This window comes from Chroicocephalus ridibundus, unplaced genomic scaffold, assembly GCF_963924245.1.
Source record: "Chroicocephalus ridibundus unplaced genomic scaffold, bChrRid1.1 SCAFFOLD_647, whole genome shotgun sequence".
NCBI lineage: Eukaryota > Metazoa > Chordata > Aves > Charadriiformes > Laridae > Chroicocephalus > Chroicocephalus ridibundus.
The window spans coordinates 1-16,288 of NW_026961581.1; the positions used below are offsets into that span (position 1 = coordinate 1).

The 16,288-nt window shown below is 66.7% G+C and overlaps 1 protein-coding gene across 1 annotated transcript in view; it reads right to left on the minus strand.

Annotated features, from left to right (window-relative positions):
• Window positions 1–1,073: 1,073 nt before the first annotated feature.
• The window catches only part of LOC134509492 (filamin-C-like), a gene marked incomplete at its 3' end in the record, with an annotated part of 28,869 nt that continues 13,654 nt past the window's right edge, over window positions 1,074–16,288 (minus strand). The window contains exons 10-17 of the mRNA XM_063322035.1: window positions 14,571–14,764; window positions 12,610–12,723; window positions 9,585–9,728; window positions 7,935–8,058; window positions 4,987–5,147; window positions 4,783–4,873; window positions 3,288–3,458; window positions 1,074–1,217 (exon numbers count right to left, since the gene is read on the minus strand). Of these exons, the coding sequence (XP_063178105.1) occupies window positions 1,074–1,217; window positions 3,288–3,458; window positions 4,783–4,873; window positions 4,987–5,147; window positions 7,935–8,058; window positions 9,585–9,728; window positions 12,610–12,723; window positions 14,571–14,764 (1,143 nt within the window). The remainder of the gene's footprint in view (window positions 1,218–3,287; window positions 3,459–4,782; window positions 4,874–4,986; window positions 5,148–7,934; window positions 8,059–9,584; window positions 9,729–12,609; window positions 12,724–14,570; window positions 14,765–16,288) is intronic.

Here is a 16,288-nt window from a genome sequence, read left to right on the forward strand (position 1 = left end):
GGCAGGGGGGGCACGGGGGTCACACGCTCCTCTGGGGGGGGACACGGGGGTCGGAGGGGGACACGGGGGGGGCACACACACCTCGGGGGGGGATATGGGGGGCGGGGGGGGACATGGGGGTCACACGCTCCTCTGGGGGGGGATATGGGGGTCACACACACCTCGGGGGGGGACATGGGGGCTCACACGCTCCTCTAGGGGGGGACACGGGGGTCGGGGGGGACACGGGGGGGGACATGGGGGGCTCACACACCTCTGGGGGGGGACATGGGGGGCGGGGGGGGCACGGGGGGCTCACACGCACCTCGGGGGGGGGGATATGGGGGTCAGGGGGGGACATGGGGGTCGGGGGGGGTCAGGGGGGGTCACACACACACCTCTGGGGGGGGGGGGGAATATAGGGCTCGGGGGGGTCACACACACCCCCCCCCACGGACGGGGGTCCCAAACACCCCCCCCCCCCCCACACACACGGGGGTCCCACAGCCCCCCCCCCCCGCCCCACACATGGGGGGTCCCACCCCACTAAGGTGCCCCCCACCCCAGGTCCCCCCCCCCCGCCAAGGTGCCCCCCCCAAGGTGCCCCCCCCCACCCTCCAGATGGGGGTCCCGAACACCCCCCCCACCCCCCCCCCCCAACTCCCCACAGGGGGGTCCCACAGCCCCCCCCCCCCCGCCCCACACATGGGGGTCCCACCCCACTGAGGTGCCCCCCCCCCCCAAGATGGGGGGGTGCCCCCCCCCCAGGTGCCCCCCCCCACCCTCCAGATGGGGGTCCCGAACACCCCCCCCCCCCCCAACTCCCCACACGGGGGTCCCACAGCCCCCCCCCCGCCCCACACATGGGGGTCCCACCCCACTGAGGTGCCCCCCCCCCCCCCAAGATGGGGGGGTGCCCCCCCCCCAGGTGCCCCCCCCCACCCTCCAGATGGGGGTCCCGAACACCCCCCCCACCCCCCCCCCCAACTCCCCACACGGGGGGTCCCACAGCCCCCCCCCCGCCCCACACATGGGGGTCCCACCCCACTGAGGTGCCCCCCCCCCCAAGATGGGGGGGTGCCCCCCCCCCCCGCCCCCCCGAGGTGCCCCCCCCCACTCACTGCTGCTGAGCCCCTGCACCTTGACCCTGCCGAGCTGCAGGGGGGGGGCCACGCTGACGGCGAAGGGGCTCTGGGGGATCGGGTCCCCCCGTAGGTGACGGCCACCGACAGGGGGCCCTGCGGGGACCCCCCCGAAAACACACGTCACGGGGGGGGGGGGCGGGAAACCCCCCCTCAACACCCACCCACCCCCCACCCCCCCAACACAGCGGGGGGGCGATGGGGAACCGGGGACGGGGGGGGGAGTTGGGTGATGGGGGGGGGGGAGTTGGGGGGCTGGGGGGGGGCTGGGGTCACCCGGGGGTTCTGGGGGGGGGAGTTGGAGGGTTGGGGGGGGCACATGGGTGTTGGGGGGGGGGGGAATTTGGGGGGGCTACGGGGGGCCTGGGTGACCCATGGGTGCTGGGGGGGGGCTGGGGGGGGGGATTTGGGGGGCTGGGGTCACCCGGGCATTCTGGGGGGGGGAGTTGGGGGGCTGGGGGGGGGCACATGGGGTCACCCGGGGGTTCTGCGGGGGGGGGGGGGAGTTGGGGGGCTGGGGTGGCACATGGGTCCTGGGGGGGGGAGTTGGGGGGCTGGGGGGGGGCACATGGGTGCTGGGGGGGGGGACTGGGGGGGCTGGGGGGGGATTTGGGGGGCTGGGGTCACCCGGGGGTTCTGGGGGGGGGAGTTGGGGGGCTGGGGGGGGGCTGGGGTCACCCGGGGGGGGAGTTGGGGGGCTGGGGGGGGAATTTGGGGGGGCTACGGGGGCCTGGGTGACCCCTGGGTGCTGGGGGGGGCATTTGGGGGGCTGGGGGGGAGGTTGGGGTCACCCGTGGGTCCTGGGGGGGGGGAGCTGGGGGGCTGGGGGGTAACTGGGGGGGGGACGGACTTGGGGGGCAGAAGGTGGGGGTTCAGGTCCCGGAGTGGGGGGTTCCCGTGACCGTGGGGGGGGGGGGGGTGTCCCTGGGTGGGGGCGCTGTGGGGCGCTGTGGGGCGCTGTGGGCAGAGCCCACTGCTGGAGCGGGGCGTGGGAGCAGGTGCCCCATGGGCTGGTGCCCTATGGGGGGATGTCCCTGTGGGGCAGGCTGTGGGGCGCTATGGGGCAGGCTATGGTGCTCTATGGGTCGCTATGGGGCAGGCTATGGGTCGCTATGGGGCAGACGCACCTCGCGCAGCGGCGTGTAGGAAGGGGGATGGGTGCCCTATGGGGGATGTCCTTGTGGGGCACGCTATGGGTCGCTATGGGGCAGGCTGTGGGTCACTATGGGTCGCTATGGGGCAGGCTGCGGGTCGCTATGGGTCGCTATGGGGCAGACCCACCTCCTGGAGCGGGGTGTAGGAGCGGGGATGGGTGCCCTATGGGGGGATGTCCCTGTGGGGCGGGCTGTGGGTCGCTATGGGGCAGGCTATGGGTTGCTATGGGTCGCTGTGGGGCGGACGCACCTCCTGGAGCGGGGTGTAGGAGCGGGGATGGGTACCCTATGGGGGGATGTCCCTGTGGGGCGGGCTGTGGGTCGCTATGGGTCGCTATGGGGCAGGCTGTGGTGCCCTATGGGTCGCTGTGGGTCGCTATGGGGCAGACCCACCTCCTGGAGCGGGGTGTAGGAGCGGGGATGGGTGCCCTATGGGGGGATGTCCCTGTGGGGCGGGCTGTGGGGCAGGCTGTGGTGCCCTATGGGTCAGGCTGTGGTGCTCTATGGGGCAGGCTGTGGGTCGCTATGGGTCGCTACTGGGCAGGCTGTGGGTCGCTATGGGTCGCTGTGGGGCAGACCCACCTCCTGGAGCGGGGTATAGGAGGGGGGATGGGTGCCCTATGGGGGGATGTCCCTGTGGGGCGCTGTGGGTCGCTGTGGGGCAGGCTGTGGGTCGCTATGGGTCGCTATGGGGCAGACCCACCTCCTGGAGCGGGGTATAGGAGCGGGGATGGGTGCCCTATGGGGGGATGTCCCTGTGGGTCAGGCTATGGGTCGCTGTGGGGCAGGCTGTGCGTCGCTATGGGTCGCTATGGGTCAGGCTGTGGGTCGCTGTGGGGCAGACGCACCTCGCGCAGCGGGGTGTAGGAGCGGGGATGGGTGCCCTATGGGGGGATGTCCCTGTGGGGCGGGCTGTGGGTCGCTGTGGGTCGCTATGGGGCAGGCTGTGGTGCCCATGGGTCAGGCTGTGGGTCGCTATGGGTCGCTGTGGGTCGCAGTGGGGCAGACGCACCTCGCGCAGCGGGGTGTACTTGACGGTGTGGGTGTAGTCGCGGTTGTCGATCACCTCGAAGTCGGTGACGGCCGGGCCCGGCCCCGCCCCCCCGAACTGCACCCCCAGCGCCGCCTTCCCCGCGCCGCGCGCCACCGCCCGGAAGTGCGTCGGTTTTTCCCGCCACGGGGCCTGCGCGAGGCCGCCCCGCTCGGCACCGCCCGGACCCACCGCGCGCCCGGACCCACCGCGCCCCGACCCACGGCACCCTGCCCCATAGCGCCCACAGACCCACCGACCCACGGCACCCTGCCCCATAGCGCCCACAGACCCACAGCGCCCCAACCCATAGCGCCCACAGACCCACGGCACCCTGCCCCATAGCGCCCCGACCCACAGCGCCCACAGATCCATAGCGCCCACAGACCCACGGCACCCTGCCCCACAGCGCCCCGACCCACAGCGCCCCAACCCATAGCGCCCACAGACCCACGGCACCCTGCCCCATAGCGCCCCCAGACCCACCGACCCACGGCACCCTGCCCCATAGCGCCCCCAGACCCACAGCGCCCGGACCCATAGCACCCACCGACCCACGGCACCCTGCCCCATAGCGCCCCCAGACCCACCGACCCACGGCACCCTGCCCCATAGCACCCCCAGACCCACGCCACCCTGCCCCATAGCGCCCGGACCCACCGCGCCCCGACCCATAGCGCCCACAGACCCATAGCGCCCCCAGACCCACGGCACCCTGCCCCATAGCGCCCCCAGACCCACCGACCCACAGCGCCCGGACCCATAGCGCCCCCAGACCCACCGACCCACGGCACCCTGCCCCATAGCGCCCGGACCCACCGCGCCCCGACCCACGGCACCCTGCCCCATAGCGCCCACAGACCCACAGCGCCACAGCGCCCTGACCCACAGTGCCCGGACCCACAGCGCCCACAGACCCATAGTGCCCCGACCCATAGCGCCCACAGACCCATGGCACCCTGCCCCACAGCACCCGCAGACCCACAGCGCCCCGACCCACAGCACCCTGCCCCATAGCGCCCGGACCCACCACACCCTGCCCCACAGCTCCCAGACCCCCAACCCCACAGCTCCCTACCGCCCCTGCCCCACAGCACCCAGACCCCCAGCCCCCAGAGCTCCTGCCCCACAACCCCCAGACCCCCAACCCCACAGCACCCAGACCCCCAACCCCACAGCTCCCCACCGCCCCTGCCCCACAGCTCCCAGACCCCCTGCCCCACAGCCCCCAGAGCTCCTGCCCCACACCGCCCAGGCCCCTAGCCCCCCAGCCCCCCAACCCCCCAGCTCCCCACCGCCCCTGCCCCGCAGCTCCCAGACTCCCTGCCCCACAGCACCCAGAGCTTCTGCCCCACACCACCCAGGCCCCCTGCCCCCCAACCCCCCAGCTCCCCAGCCCCCCAGCCCCCAGAGCTCCCGCCCCCCCCCCCCAGCCCCACAGCCCCCAGCCCCACGGCACCCCCCGGCGCCCCCTCACCCGTGGGGCTGAGCCCGGGTCCCTCCGCCTTGACCTTGGTGGCGTCGTGGGACGGGTCCACCTCGACGCGGAAGGGGCTGCTGGGGATCTCCTGGGGACGGGACGCGAGGACACGCCGGGGGGAGGTGACGAGGTGACACCCCCCCAAAGGCGGGGGGGCGGTTGGGGGGCGGTTGGGGGGCAGCCGTGGGGCCGGGGGGGTACCTGGTTGGCGAAGAGCACCATGATGGTGTAGAGCCCGGCGCCCGGCGGCGTGTACTTGACCGTGAAGGTGTCGTTGTCGTTCTTGATGATGTCGAAGTCGATGTCGGCCTCCTGCGGCCCCACCACCCCCGGCGAGCACTTGATGCCGATGCTGACGTCACCTGCGGGGTTGGGGACGTCAAACCCCCCCCGCCCTCCGTCGCGTCACCCCCACACCGCACCACCCCCCCCACCCCACCCGCCGTCACCCCACGCCTCTTCGAGGGGGGCGGGAGGAGGGATGGGGGGTGATGGACCTGGACCAAGGCTGATGGACCAGGGGTGAAGGACCAGGGATGATGGACCAGGGATGGTGACCAGGGATGATGGACCAGGGATGATGGACCAGGGATGATGGACCAGGGATGAAGGACCAGGGATGAAGGACCAGGGATGGTGACCAGGGATGAAGGACCAGGGACGATGGACCAGGGATGATGGACCAGGGACGGTGACCAGGGATGATGGACCAGGGATGATGGACCAGGGATGAAGGACCAGGGATGAAGGACCAGGGATGGTGACCAGGGATGATGGACCAGGGATGATGGACCAGGGATGAAGGACCAGGGATGATGGACCAGGGATGGTGACCAGGGATGATGGACCAGGGACGATGGACCAGGGATGGTGACCAGGGATGATGGACCAGGGATGATGGACCAGGGATGGTGACCAGGGATGATGGACCAGGGATGAAGGACCAGGGACGATGGACCAGGGATGATGGACCAGGGATGAAGGACCAGGGATGATGGACCAGGGATGGTGACCAGGGATGATGGACCAGGGACGATGGACCAGGGATGGTGACCAGGGATGATGGACCAGGGATGATGGACCAGGGATGATGGACCAGGGATGGTGACCAGGGATGAAGGACCAGGGATGAAGGACCAGGGACGATGGACCAGGGATGATGGACCTGGACCAGGGATGGTGGAAGGACCAGGGATGAAGGACCAGGGATGACGGACCAGGGATGGTGACCAGGGATGACGGACCTGGACCAGGGGTGATGGAGAAGGGATGAAGGACCAGAGATGCTGGACCAAGGGGGATGGACCAGGGATGATGGACCTGGACCAGGGATGAAGGACCAGGGATGATGGACCAGGGGGGATGGACCAGGGGGGATGGACCAGGGGGGATGGACCTGGACCAGGGCTGAAGGACCAGGACAAGGACCAGGACCAGGGATGGTGGACATGGACCAGGGCTGAAGGACCAGGGCTCAAGGACCAGGACCAGGACTGGTGGACATGGATCAGGGCTGAAGGACCAGGGGGGATGGACCAGGGCTGAAGGACAAGGAATGGTGGACCTGGACCAGGGATGAAGGACCAGGGGGGATGGACCTGGACCAGGGATGAAGGACCAGGGATGATGGACCAGGGATGACGGACCAGGGATGGTGACCAGGGACAATGGACGCAGACCAGGGGTGATGGAGAAGGGATGAAGGACCAGAGATGCTGGACCAAGGATGACGGACCTGGACCAGGGATGAAGGACCAGGGGGGATGGACCTGGACCAGGGATGAAGGACCAGGGATGGTGACCAGGGACAATGGACCTGGACCAGGGATGAAGGACCAGGGACGATGGACGCGGACCAGGGGTGATGGAGAAGGGATGAAGGACCAGAGATGCTGGACCAAGGGGGATGGACCAGGGATGAAGGACCAGGGGGGATGGACCTGGACCACAGATGATGGACCAGGAACGGTGACCAGGGATGATGGACCCGGACCAGGGGTGATGGAGAAGGGATGAAGGAGCAGAGATGATGGACCAGGGGGGATGGACCTGGACCAGGCGTGAAGGACCAGGGGGCATGGACCTGGATCGGAGATGCTGGACCAAGGATGATGGACCTGGACCAGGGATGATGGACCTGGACCACAGATGATGGACCAGGGATGGTGACCAGGGACGATGGACCCGGACCAGGGGTGATGGAGAAGGGATGGTGGACCGGGACCAGGGATGAAAGACCAGGGATGCTGGACCAGGGATGGTGCACCAGGACCAGGGCTGAAGGACCTGGACCAGGACTGAAGGACCAGGGCTGAAGGACCAGGACCAGGACCAGGGATAAAGGACCAGGACCAGGACCAGAGATAAAGGACCAGGGCTGGTGGACATGGAGCAGGGCTGAAGGACCAGGGCTGAAGGACCAGGGCTGAAGGACCTGGACCAGGACCAGGACCAGGACCAGGACCAGGGATGAAGGACCAGGGATGGTGGACATGGACCAGGGATGGTGGACGTGGACCAGGGCGGAAGGACCAGGGCGGAAGGACCAGGGATGAAGGACCAGGGATGAAGGACCAGGGATGATGGACCTGGACCAGGGCTGAAGGACCAGGCATGGTGACCAGGGATGATGGACCTGGACCAGGGGTGATGGAGAAGGGATGAAGGAGCAGAGATGCTGGACCAAGGGGGATGGACCAGGGATGAAGGACCAGGGCTGGTGGACATGGACCAGGGCTGGTGGACCAGGACCAGGGGTGATGGACCTGGACCAGGGCTGAAGGACCATGACAAGGACCAGGACCAGGACTGGTGGACATGGACCAGGACCAGGACCAGGGCTGGTGGACATGGACCAGGGCTGAAGGACCAGGACCAGGGGTGATGGACCAGGACCAGGACTGGTGGACATGGACCAGGGCTGAAGGACCAGGACCAGGGGTGATGGACCAGGACCAGGGCTGGTGGACATGGACCAGGGCTGGTGGACCAGCACCAGGGATGCAGGACGTGGCCCAGACGCTGCAAACCCAGGACCGGAGCTGCAGGACCTGGTTGTCCCACCTCCCCCCCCACCATCAGCGGGGTGCCCACGGGTGGTGGGTGCCCACCCACCCCACCCCACCCACCCCCCGGCGTGGGGCACCCACCCTGCCCGGCCTCGCTGCAGTCCACGGTGAAGTAGGTGGGTTCGTTGGCCTTCAGCCCCGTCTTCTCCACGCCCGGCCCGTAGACCTTCACCCTGCCGGGGTGGCTGCCCTCGCCCACGGCCACCTGCGGGCGCCGGGGGGTTGGGGGGCACCGGGGCGTCACCCGCCCCCTCGCCCCACACGCAGCCCCCCCGCTTCTGCCCCCCCACGGACCAGCCCCCTGCCCGCCGCCCTCGGCGTCGGAGCCGTTCCGCCGTGGGTCTGGGACTCTCCCACCGCCACCCTGCGCCACCCCGTCTCCATCACCCCATGGGGCACCCATCACCCCATGGGGCACCCATCTCCATCACCCCATGGGGCACCCATCTCCACCTCCATCACCCCATGGGGCACCCATCACCCCATAGGACCCATATCTCCACCTCCATCACCCCATGGGGCACCCATCACCCCATGGGGCACCCATCTCCACCTCCATCACCCCATGGGGCACCCATCACCCCATGGGACCCCATCACCCCATGGGACCCCCATCTCCACCTCCATCACCCCATGGAACCCCATCACCCCATGGGACCCCCATCTCCACCTCCATCACCCCATGGGGCACCCATCACCCCATGGGGCACCCATCTCCATCTCCATCACCCCATGGGACCCCCATCTCCATCTCCATCACCCCATGGGGCACCCATCACCCCACGGGACCCCCATCTCCACCTCCATCACCCCATGGGACACCCATCACCCCACGGGACCCCCATCTCCACCTCCATCACCCCATGGGACACCCATCACCCCACGGGACCCCCATCTCCACCTCCATCACCCCATGGGACACCCATCACCCCACGGGACCCCCATCTCCACCTCCATCACCCCATGGGACCCCATCACCCCATGGGACCCCCATCTCCACCTCCATCACCCCATGGGACCCCATCACCCCATGGGACCCCCATCTCCACCTCCATCACCCCATGGGGCACCCATCACCCCATGGGACCCCCATCTCCACCTCCATCACCCCATGGAACCCCATCACCCCATGGGACCCCCATCTCCATCACCCCATGGGACACCCATCACCCCACGGGACCCCCATCTCCATCTCCATCACCCAATGGAACCCCATCACCCCATGGGACCCCATCACCCCATGGGACCCCCATCTCCACCTCCATCACCCCATGGTGACACCCCATGGCCACCCCAGCACCCCATAGGTCTGGGACCCCCATCTCCATACCCATCCCCATCACCCCACGGGACCCCCATCTCCACGCCCAGCACCCCGTGGTGGCCCCCCATGGCCACCCTAGCACCCCATAGGTCTTGGACCCCCATCTCCATACCCATCACCCCATGGATCCCCATCTCCATGCCCAGCAGCCCATCAACGGCACCCGTCGTCACCCATTGTCACCCGTCGTCACCCATTGTCACCCATTGTCACCCATTGTCACCCATTGTCACCCATCGTCACCCATCGTCACCCAACGGCACCCAACATCCCCCATGGGACCCATGTCTCCATGCCTGGCGCTCCGTCCCCGTCACCCCATGGACCCCCGTCTCCACGCCCAGCACCCCATGGTGACACCCCATGGCCACCCCAGCACCCCAGGGCCCCCCCCCCATGGCACCCACGCGGAAGGGGCTGCGGGGGGTGGTGACGCCCCCCCAGGTGACGATGATGGTGTGCTTGATGGCCTTGGTGGGCACGTAGACGCAGTGGTAGGTGCCGTCCCCGTTGTCCTTCACCTTGATGTCGATGGGGACCCCCTCGGCGTCCTGCGGGCAGCGGGTGGGGGTGAGGGGACCCGTCGGCACCCACCGGCACCCACCGGCACCCAGTGGCGACCAGCATCACCCAGCGGCATCCAAGAGTAGCCAACAGCACCCAACGGTACCCAGTGGCGCCCGTTGTCACTCAACACCACCCAAGGGCACCCATTGTCACACATCACCCAAGGGCACCCAATGGCACCCAAGGGCACCCAACATCACCTAATGGCACCCAACGGCACCCAACGGCACCCAACGGCACCCAACATCACCCAAGGGTGCCCAAGGGCACCCATCGTCACCCAATGGCAAGACGGCACCCAACACCACTCAATGGCACCCAAGGGCACCCATTGTCAACCAACAGCACCCAACATCACCCAAGGGCACCCAATGGCACCCATTGTCACCCAACGGCACCCAACATCACCCAAGGGCACCCGATGGCACCCATTGTCACGCAACGGCACCCAACATCACCCAAGGGCACCCGATGGCACCCATTGTCACACAACGGCGCCCAACATCACCCAAGGGCACCCAATGGCACCCATCATCACCCAACGGCAAGACGGCACCCAACATCACCCAATGGCTTCCAAGGGCACCCATCGTCACCCAATGGCAGCCAACATCACCCAAGGGCACGCGATGGCACCCAAGGGCGCCCAATGGCACCCAATGGCTTCCAAGGGCACCCAACAGGACCCAATGGCACCCATCATCACTCAGTGGTAGCCAACAGCACCCAAGGGCACCCATTGTCACCCAAGAGCACCCAACATCACTCAAGGGCACCCATGGGCACCCAATAGTACCCAACATCACCCAAGGGCACCCATCGCCACCCAAGGGCACGCAATGGCACCCATCGTCACCCAAGGGCACCCAATGGCACCCATTGTCACCCAACAGCAGCCAATATGGGCCAAGGGCACCCAATGGCACCCATTGTCACCCAAGGGCACCCACTGTCACCCAAAGGCAGCCAAGGGCACCCATTGTCACCCAAGAGCACCCATCATCACCCAATGGCACCCATCATCACCCAACGGCAAGACGGCACCCAACACCACTCAGTGGCACCCAAGGGCACCCATCATCACCCAACGGCACCCAACATCACCCAAGGGCACCCAATGGCACCCATCGTACCCAACGGCACCCATCGTCACCCAACAGCAAGACGGCACCCAACATCACCCAATGGCTTCCAAGGGCACCCATTGTCACCCAACAGCACCCAAGGGCGCCCAAGGGCACGCAATGGCACCATCGTCACCCAAGGGCACCCAACATCACCCAAGGGCACCCAATGGCACCCATCATCAGCCAAAGGCAACCAACGGCACCCAAGGGCACCCATTGTCGCCCAAGGGCAACCAAGGGCATGGAACAGCACCCAAAGGCACCCAACATCACCCAATGGCAGCCAACGGCACCCAATGGCAGCCAACAGCACCCAACATCACCCAAGGGCACCCATCGTCACCCAAGGGAAACCAATGGCAACCAACATCACCCAAGGGCATGCCACGGCACCCAACGGCACCCACGGTCACCCAATGGCAGCCAACGGCATCCAAGGGCACCCAACGGCACCCATCATCACCCAAGGGCACCCATTGTCATCCAACGGCAGCCACCATCACCCAAGGGCATGCAATGGCACCCAACATCACCCAAGGGCACCCATTGGCACCCAACAGCACCCAAGGGCACGTGATGGCACCCATCATCACCCAAGGGCACCCATCATCACCCAACAGCACCCAACGGCACCCAAGGGCACCCAAGGGCACCCAACATCACCCAAGGGCACCCAATGGCACCCATCGTAACCCAACGGCACCCATCGTCACCCAACAGCAAGACGGCACCCAACATCACCCAATGGCTTCCAAGGGCACCCATTGTCACCCAACAGCACCCAAGGGCGCCCAAGGGCACGCAATGGCACCCATCGTCACCCAAGGGCACCCAACATCACCCAAGGGCAACCAAGGGCACCCATTGTCACCCAATGGCACCCAACATCACCCAACGGCATCCAAATGCACCCATCGTCACCCAACATCACCCAACATCACCCAACAGCACGCGATGGCACCTAACGGCACCCAACATCACCCAAGAGCACGTGATGGCACCCAACATCACCCAAGAGCACGAGATGGCACCCATCGTCACCCAAGGGCAACGAAGGGCACCCATTGTCACCCAATGGCAACACAGCACCCAACATCACCTGAGGGCACCCAATGGCACCCATCATCACCCAAGGGCAAGACGGCACCCAACATCACCCAATGGCTTCCAAGGGCACCCATCGTCACCCAACGGCAGCCAACATCACCCAAGGGCACCCAACGGCACCCAAGGGCGCCCAATAGCACCCATCGTCACTCAAGGGCAACCAAGGGCACCCATTGTCACCCAATGGCACCCATCGTCACCCAACGGCAACACAGCACCCAACATCACCTGAGGGCACCCAATGGCACCCATCATCACCCAAGGGCAAGACGGCACCCAACATCACCCAATGGCTTCCAAGGGCACCCATCGTCACCCAACGGCAGCCAACATCACCCAAGGGCACCCAACGGCACCCAAGGGCGCCCAATGGCACCCATCGTCACTCAAGGGCAACCAAGGGCACCCATTGTCACCCAACGGCACCCGTCGTCACCCAACGGCAAGATGGCACCCAGCATCACCCAATGGCTTCCAAGGGCACCCGTTGTCACCCAACAGCACCCAACATCACCCAAGGGCACGCGATGGCACCCAAGGGCACCCAATGGCACCCAATGGCACCCCTCGTCGCTCAAGGGCACCCGCCCCCGCCCCCCCGTCACCCAGCGGCACCCACGGGTGCCCTCACCTGGGCGTAGAGCTTGAGGGGCCCCTTGCCGGCGCCGCGGGCGTCGATGGTGAACTCCGCCGGGTGCTCCACGATGCAGCCGCTGGGCTCCAGCCCCGGCCCAAAGGCCTTCACCTGCGGGGGGCAGCGCCGTGGGGCACAGCGGGGTCAGTGGGGCACAGCCGGGGGGCAGTGGGGCACAGCGGGGGGTCAGTGGGGCACAGCCGGGGGGGCAGTGGGGCACAGCGCGGGGGGCAGTGGGGCACATTCAGGGGGTCAGTGGGGCACAGCGGGGGGGCAGTGGGGCACAGCGGGGGGGCAGTGGGGCACAGCGCGGGGGGCAGTGGGGCACATTCAGGGGGTCAGTGGGGCACAGCGGGGGGGCAGTGGGGCACAGCGGGGGGCAGTGGGGCACAGCGGGGGGGGCAGTGGGGCACAGCCGGGGGGCAGTGGGGCACAGCGCGGGGGGCAGTGGGGCACATTCAGGGGGTCAGTGGGGCACAGCGCGGGGGCAGTGGGGCACAGCCGGGGGGCAGTGGAGCACAGCCGGGGGGCAGTGGGGCACAGCGGGGGGGCAGTGGGGCACAGCCGGGGGGGGTCAGTGGGGCACAGCGCGGGTCAGTGGGGCAAAACAGGGGTCAGTGGGGCACAGTGGGGGGGCAGTGGGGCACAGCGGGGTGCTATGGGGTTCTATGGGTTGCTGTGGGGCGCTAAGGGGCGCTATGGGGCTCTATGGGTTGCTATGGGGCACTAAGGGGCGCTATAGGGCTCTGTGGGGTGCAACGGGGCTCTATGGGTTGCTGTGGGGCGCTATGGGGCTCTATGGGTTGCTATGGGGTGCTAAGGGGCGCTATAGGGCTCTGTAGGGTGCAACGGGGCTCTATGGGTTGCTGTGGGGCGCTGTGGGTTGCTATAGGGTGCGATAGGTCGCTATGGGGCTCTATAGGGCTCTATGGGGCTCTATAGGGCTCTAGGGGGCGCTATGGGGCTCTATGGGGCTCTGTGGGACGCAATGGGGCTCCGTGGGGCACGATGGGGTTTGATGGGTCTCTCTGGGTCTTGATGGGTCTCTATAGGTCTCTATGGGGCTCGATGGGTCTTTATGGGGCTCGATGGGTCGCGATGGGTTTCTGTGGGTCTCTATGGGGCTTGATGGGTCTCTATAGGTCTCTATAGGTCTCTATGGGGCTCGATGGGTCTCTATGGGGCTCAATGGGTCTCTGTAGGTCTCTATGGGGCTCGATGGGTCGTGATGGGTTTCTGTGGGTCTCTATGGGGCTTGATGGGTCTCTATGGGGCTCTATAGGTCTCTATGGATCTCGATGGGGCTCTGTGGGGCTCTATAGTTCTCGATGGGTCTCGATGGGTCTCTATGGGACTTGATGGATCTTGATGGGTCTCTATGGGGCTCTATAGGGCTCTATAGGTCTCAATGGGTCTTGATGGGTCTCTATAGGTCTCTATGGGGCTTGATGGGTCTCTATGGGGCTCTATGTATCTCGATGGGTCTCTATGGGGCTTGATGAGGCTCTGTGGGGCTCGATGGATTTTGATGAGTCTCTATAGGTCTCTATGGGGCTCTATGGGACTTGATGGATCTTGATGGGGCTCTATGGGGCTCTATAGGGCTCTATGGGGCTCTATAGGTCTCAATGGGTCTCGATGGATCTTGATGGGTCTCTATGGGGCTCTATAGGTCTCTATGGGTCTCAATGGGGCTCTATGGGGCTCTATGGGGCTCAATGGGGCTCAATGGATTTTGATGGGTCTCTATGGGTCTCTATGGGGCTCTATGGATCTCTGTGGGGCTCTGTGGGTCTTGATGGGTCTTGATGGGACTTGATGGGTCTCTGTGGGGCTCTATAGGTCTCAATGGGTCTTGATGGGTCTCGATGGGACTCGATGAGTCTTGATGGGTCTCGATGGGACTTGATGGGGCTCTATGGGTCTCTGGGGCTCTGTGGGGCGCGGCGGGGCGGTACCTTGTCGGGGGCGGAGGCGTGGGGCGCGGGGCGGACGTGGGCGATGAAGGGGCTGTCGCGGATGTCCTCGTCGTCGCAGACCACGTGCACGGCGTAGTCGCCCCCCTCCGTGGGCCAGTAGCGCACGTCGCAGGAGCCGTCGCCCCGGTCGTCGCACTCGATGCGCGCCTGCGAGGGGCCCTCGATGGAGAACCCTGCGGGGGACGCGGCCGCCCCGTGACACCCTGCGCGCGCCCACCCGCGGCCCCACGGCGGTCACCTCCCCCGTCCTCGTCTCCGCCAAGGCGTCCCCTCAGCCTGCGCCCACGTCCCCAGGGTGGTGGCACCCATGCCCACGTCCCCAGGGAGGTGTCACCCCACATCCCCATTTCCACAAGGTGGTGCCACCCCATGTCCCAAAGCTGGTGTCACCCCATGTCCTCATGGTGGTGACCTTTCCAGACCCCGTCTCCATCCAAGTGTCCCTCAGCCTGTCCCCATGTCCTCAAGGTGGTGTCACCCCATGTCTTCATGGTGGTGACCCTCCAGTCCTTGTCTCCATCAAGGCGTCCCTCAGCCTGCGCCCACGTCCCCAGGGTGGTGGCATCCATGCCCACGTCCCCAGGGAGGTGTCACCCCACGTCCTCATGTCCCCAAGATGGTGCCACCCCATGTCTTCATGGTGGTGACCCTCCTGTCCTTGTCTCCATCCAGGTGTCCCTCAGCCTGTCCCCATGTCCCCAAGGTGGTGTCACCCCATGTCTTCATGGTGGTGACCTTTCCAGACCCCGTCTCCATCAAGGTGTCCCTCAGCCTGCACCCACGTCACCATGGTGGTGTCACCCCATGTCTTCATGGTGGTGACCCTCCAGACCTTGTCTCCATCCAGGTGTCCCTCAGCCTGTCCCCAGGGTGGTGCCACCCCACGAGTCCATGTCCCCATGGTGGTGACCCTTCTAGACCTTGTCTCCACCGAGGTGTCCCTCAGTCTGCACCCACGTCACCAGCTTGGTGGCATCTACGCCCACGTCCCCAGGGTGGTGTCACCCAGCCTGTGCCCATGTCCCCATGGTGGTGACCCCTCCAGACCCTGTCTCCACCAAGGTGTCCCTCAGCCTGGGCTCATGTCACCAGCATGGTGGCATCCATGCCCACATCCCCAGGGTGGTGTCACCCAGCCTGTCCCCGTGTCCCCATGGCGGTGACCTCCCTAGTCCCCACCGCCACTGAGGTGTCCCTCGCCCAGTGCCTGTGTCCCCAGGATGGTGCCACCCATAATGTCTCCACGTCCCCATGGTGGTCGCTCCCACTCTGTCCCCGTGTCCCCATCTTCACAAGCCCTGGTCCATGCCCACGTCCCCACCATGATGCCACCCAATATGTCCCCATGTCCTCACCACGGTGTCCCCATCTTCATACCCACGTCCCCACCATGGTGCCACCCAACATGTCCCCATGTCCTCACCATGGTGTCCCCATCTTCATACCCATGGCCCCACCATGGTGCCACCAAGTCCATGCCCACGTCCCCACCATGATGCCACCCAATATGTCCCCAACCCAGATGCCCCCTACTCTATGCCCACGTCCTCACCACGGTGTCCCCAACTCCATGCCCACGTCCCCACCATGGTGCCACCCAACATGTCCCTATGTCCTCACCACGGTGTCCCCGTCTTCATGCCCACGGCCCCACCGTGGTGCCACCCAACACGTCCTCACCATGGTGCCACCAAGTC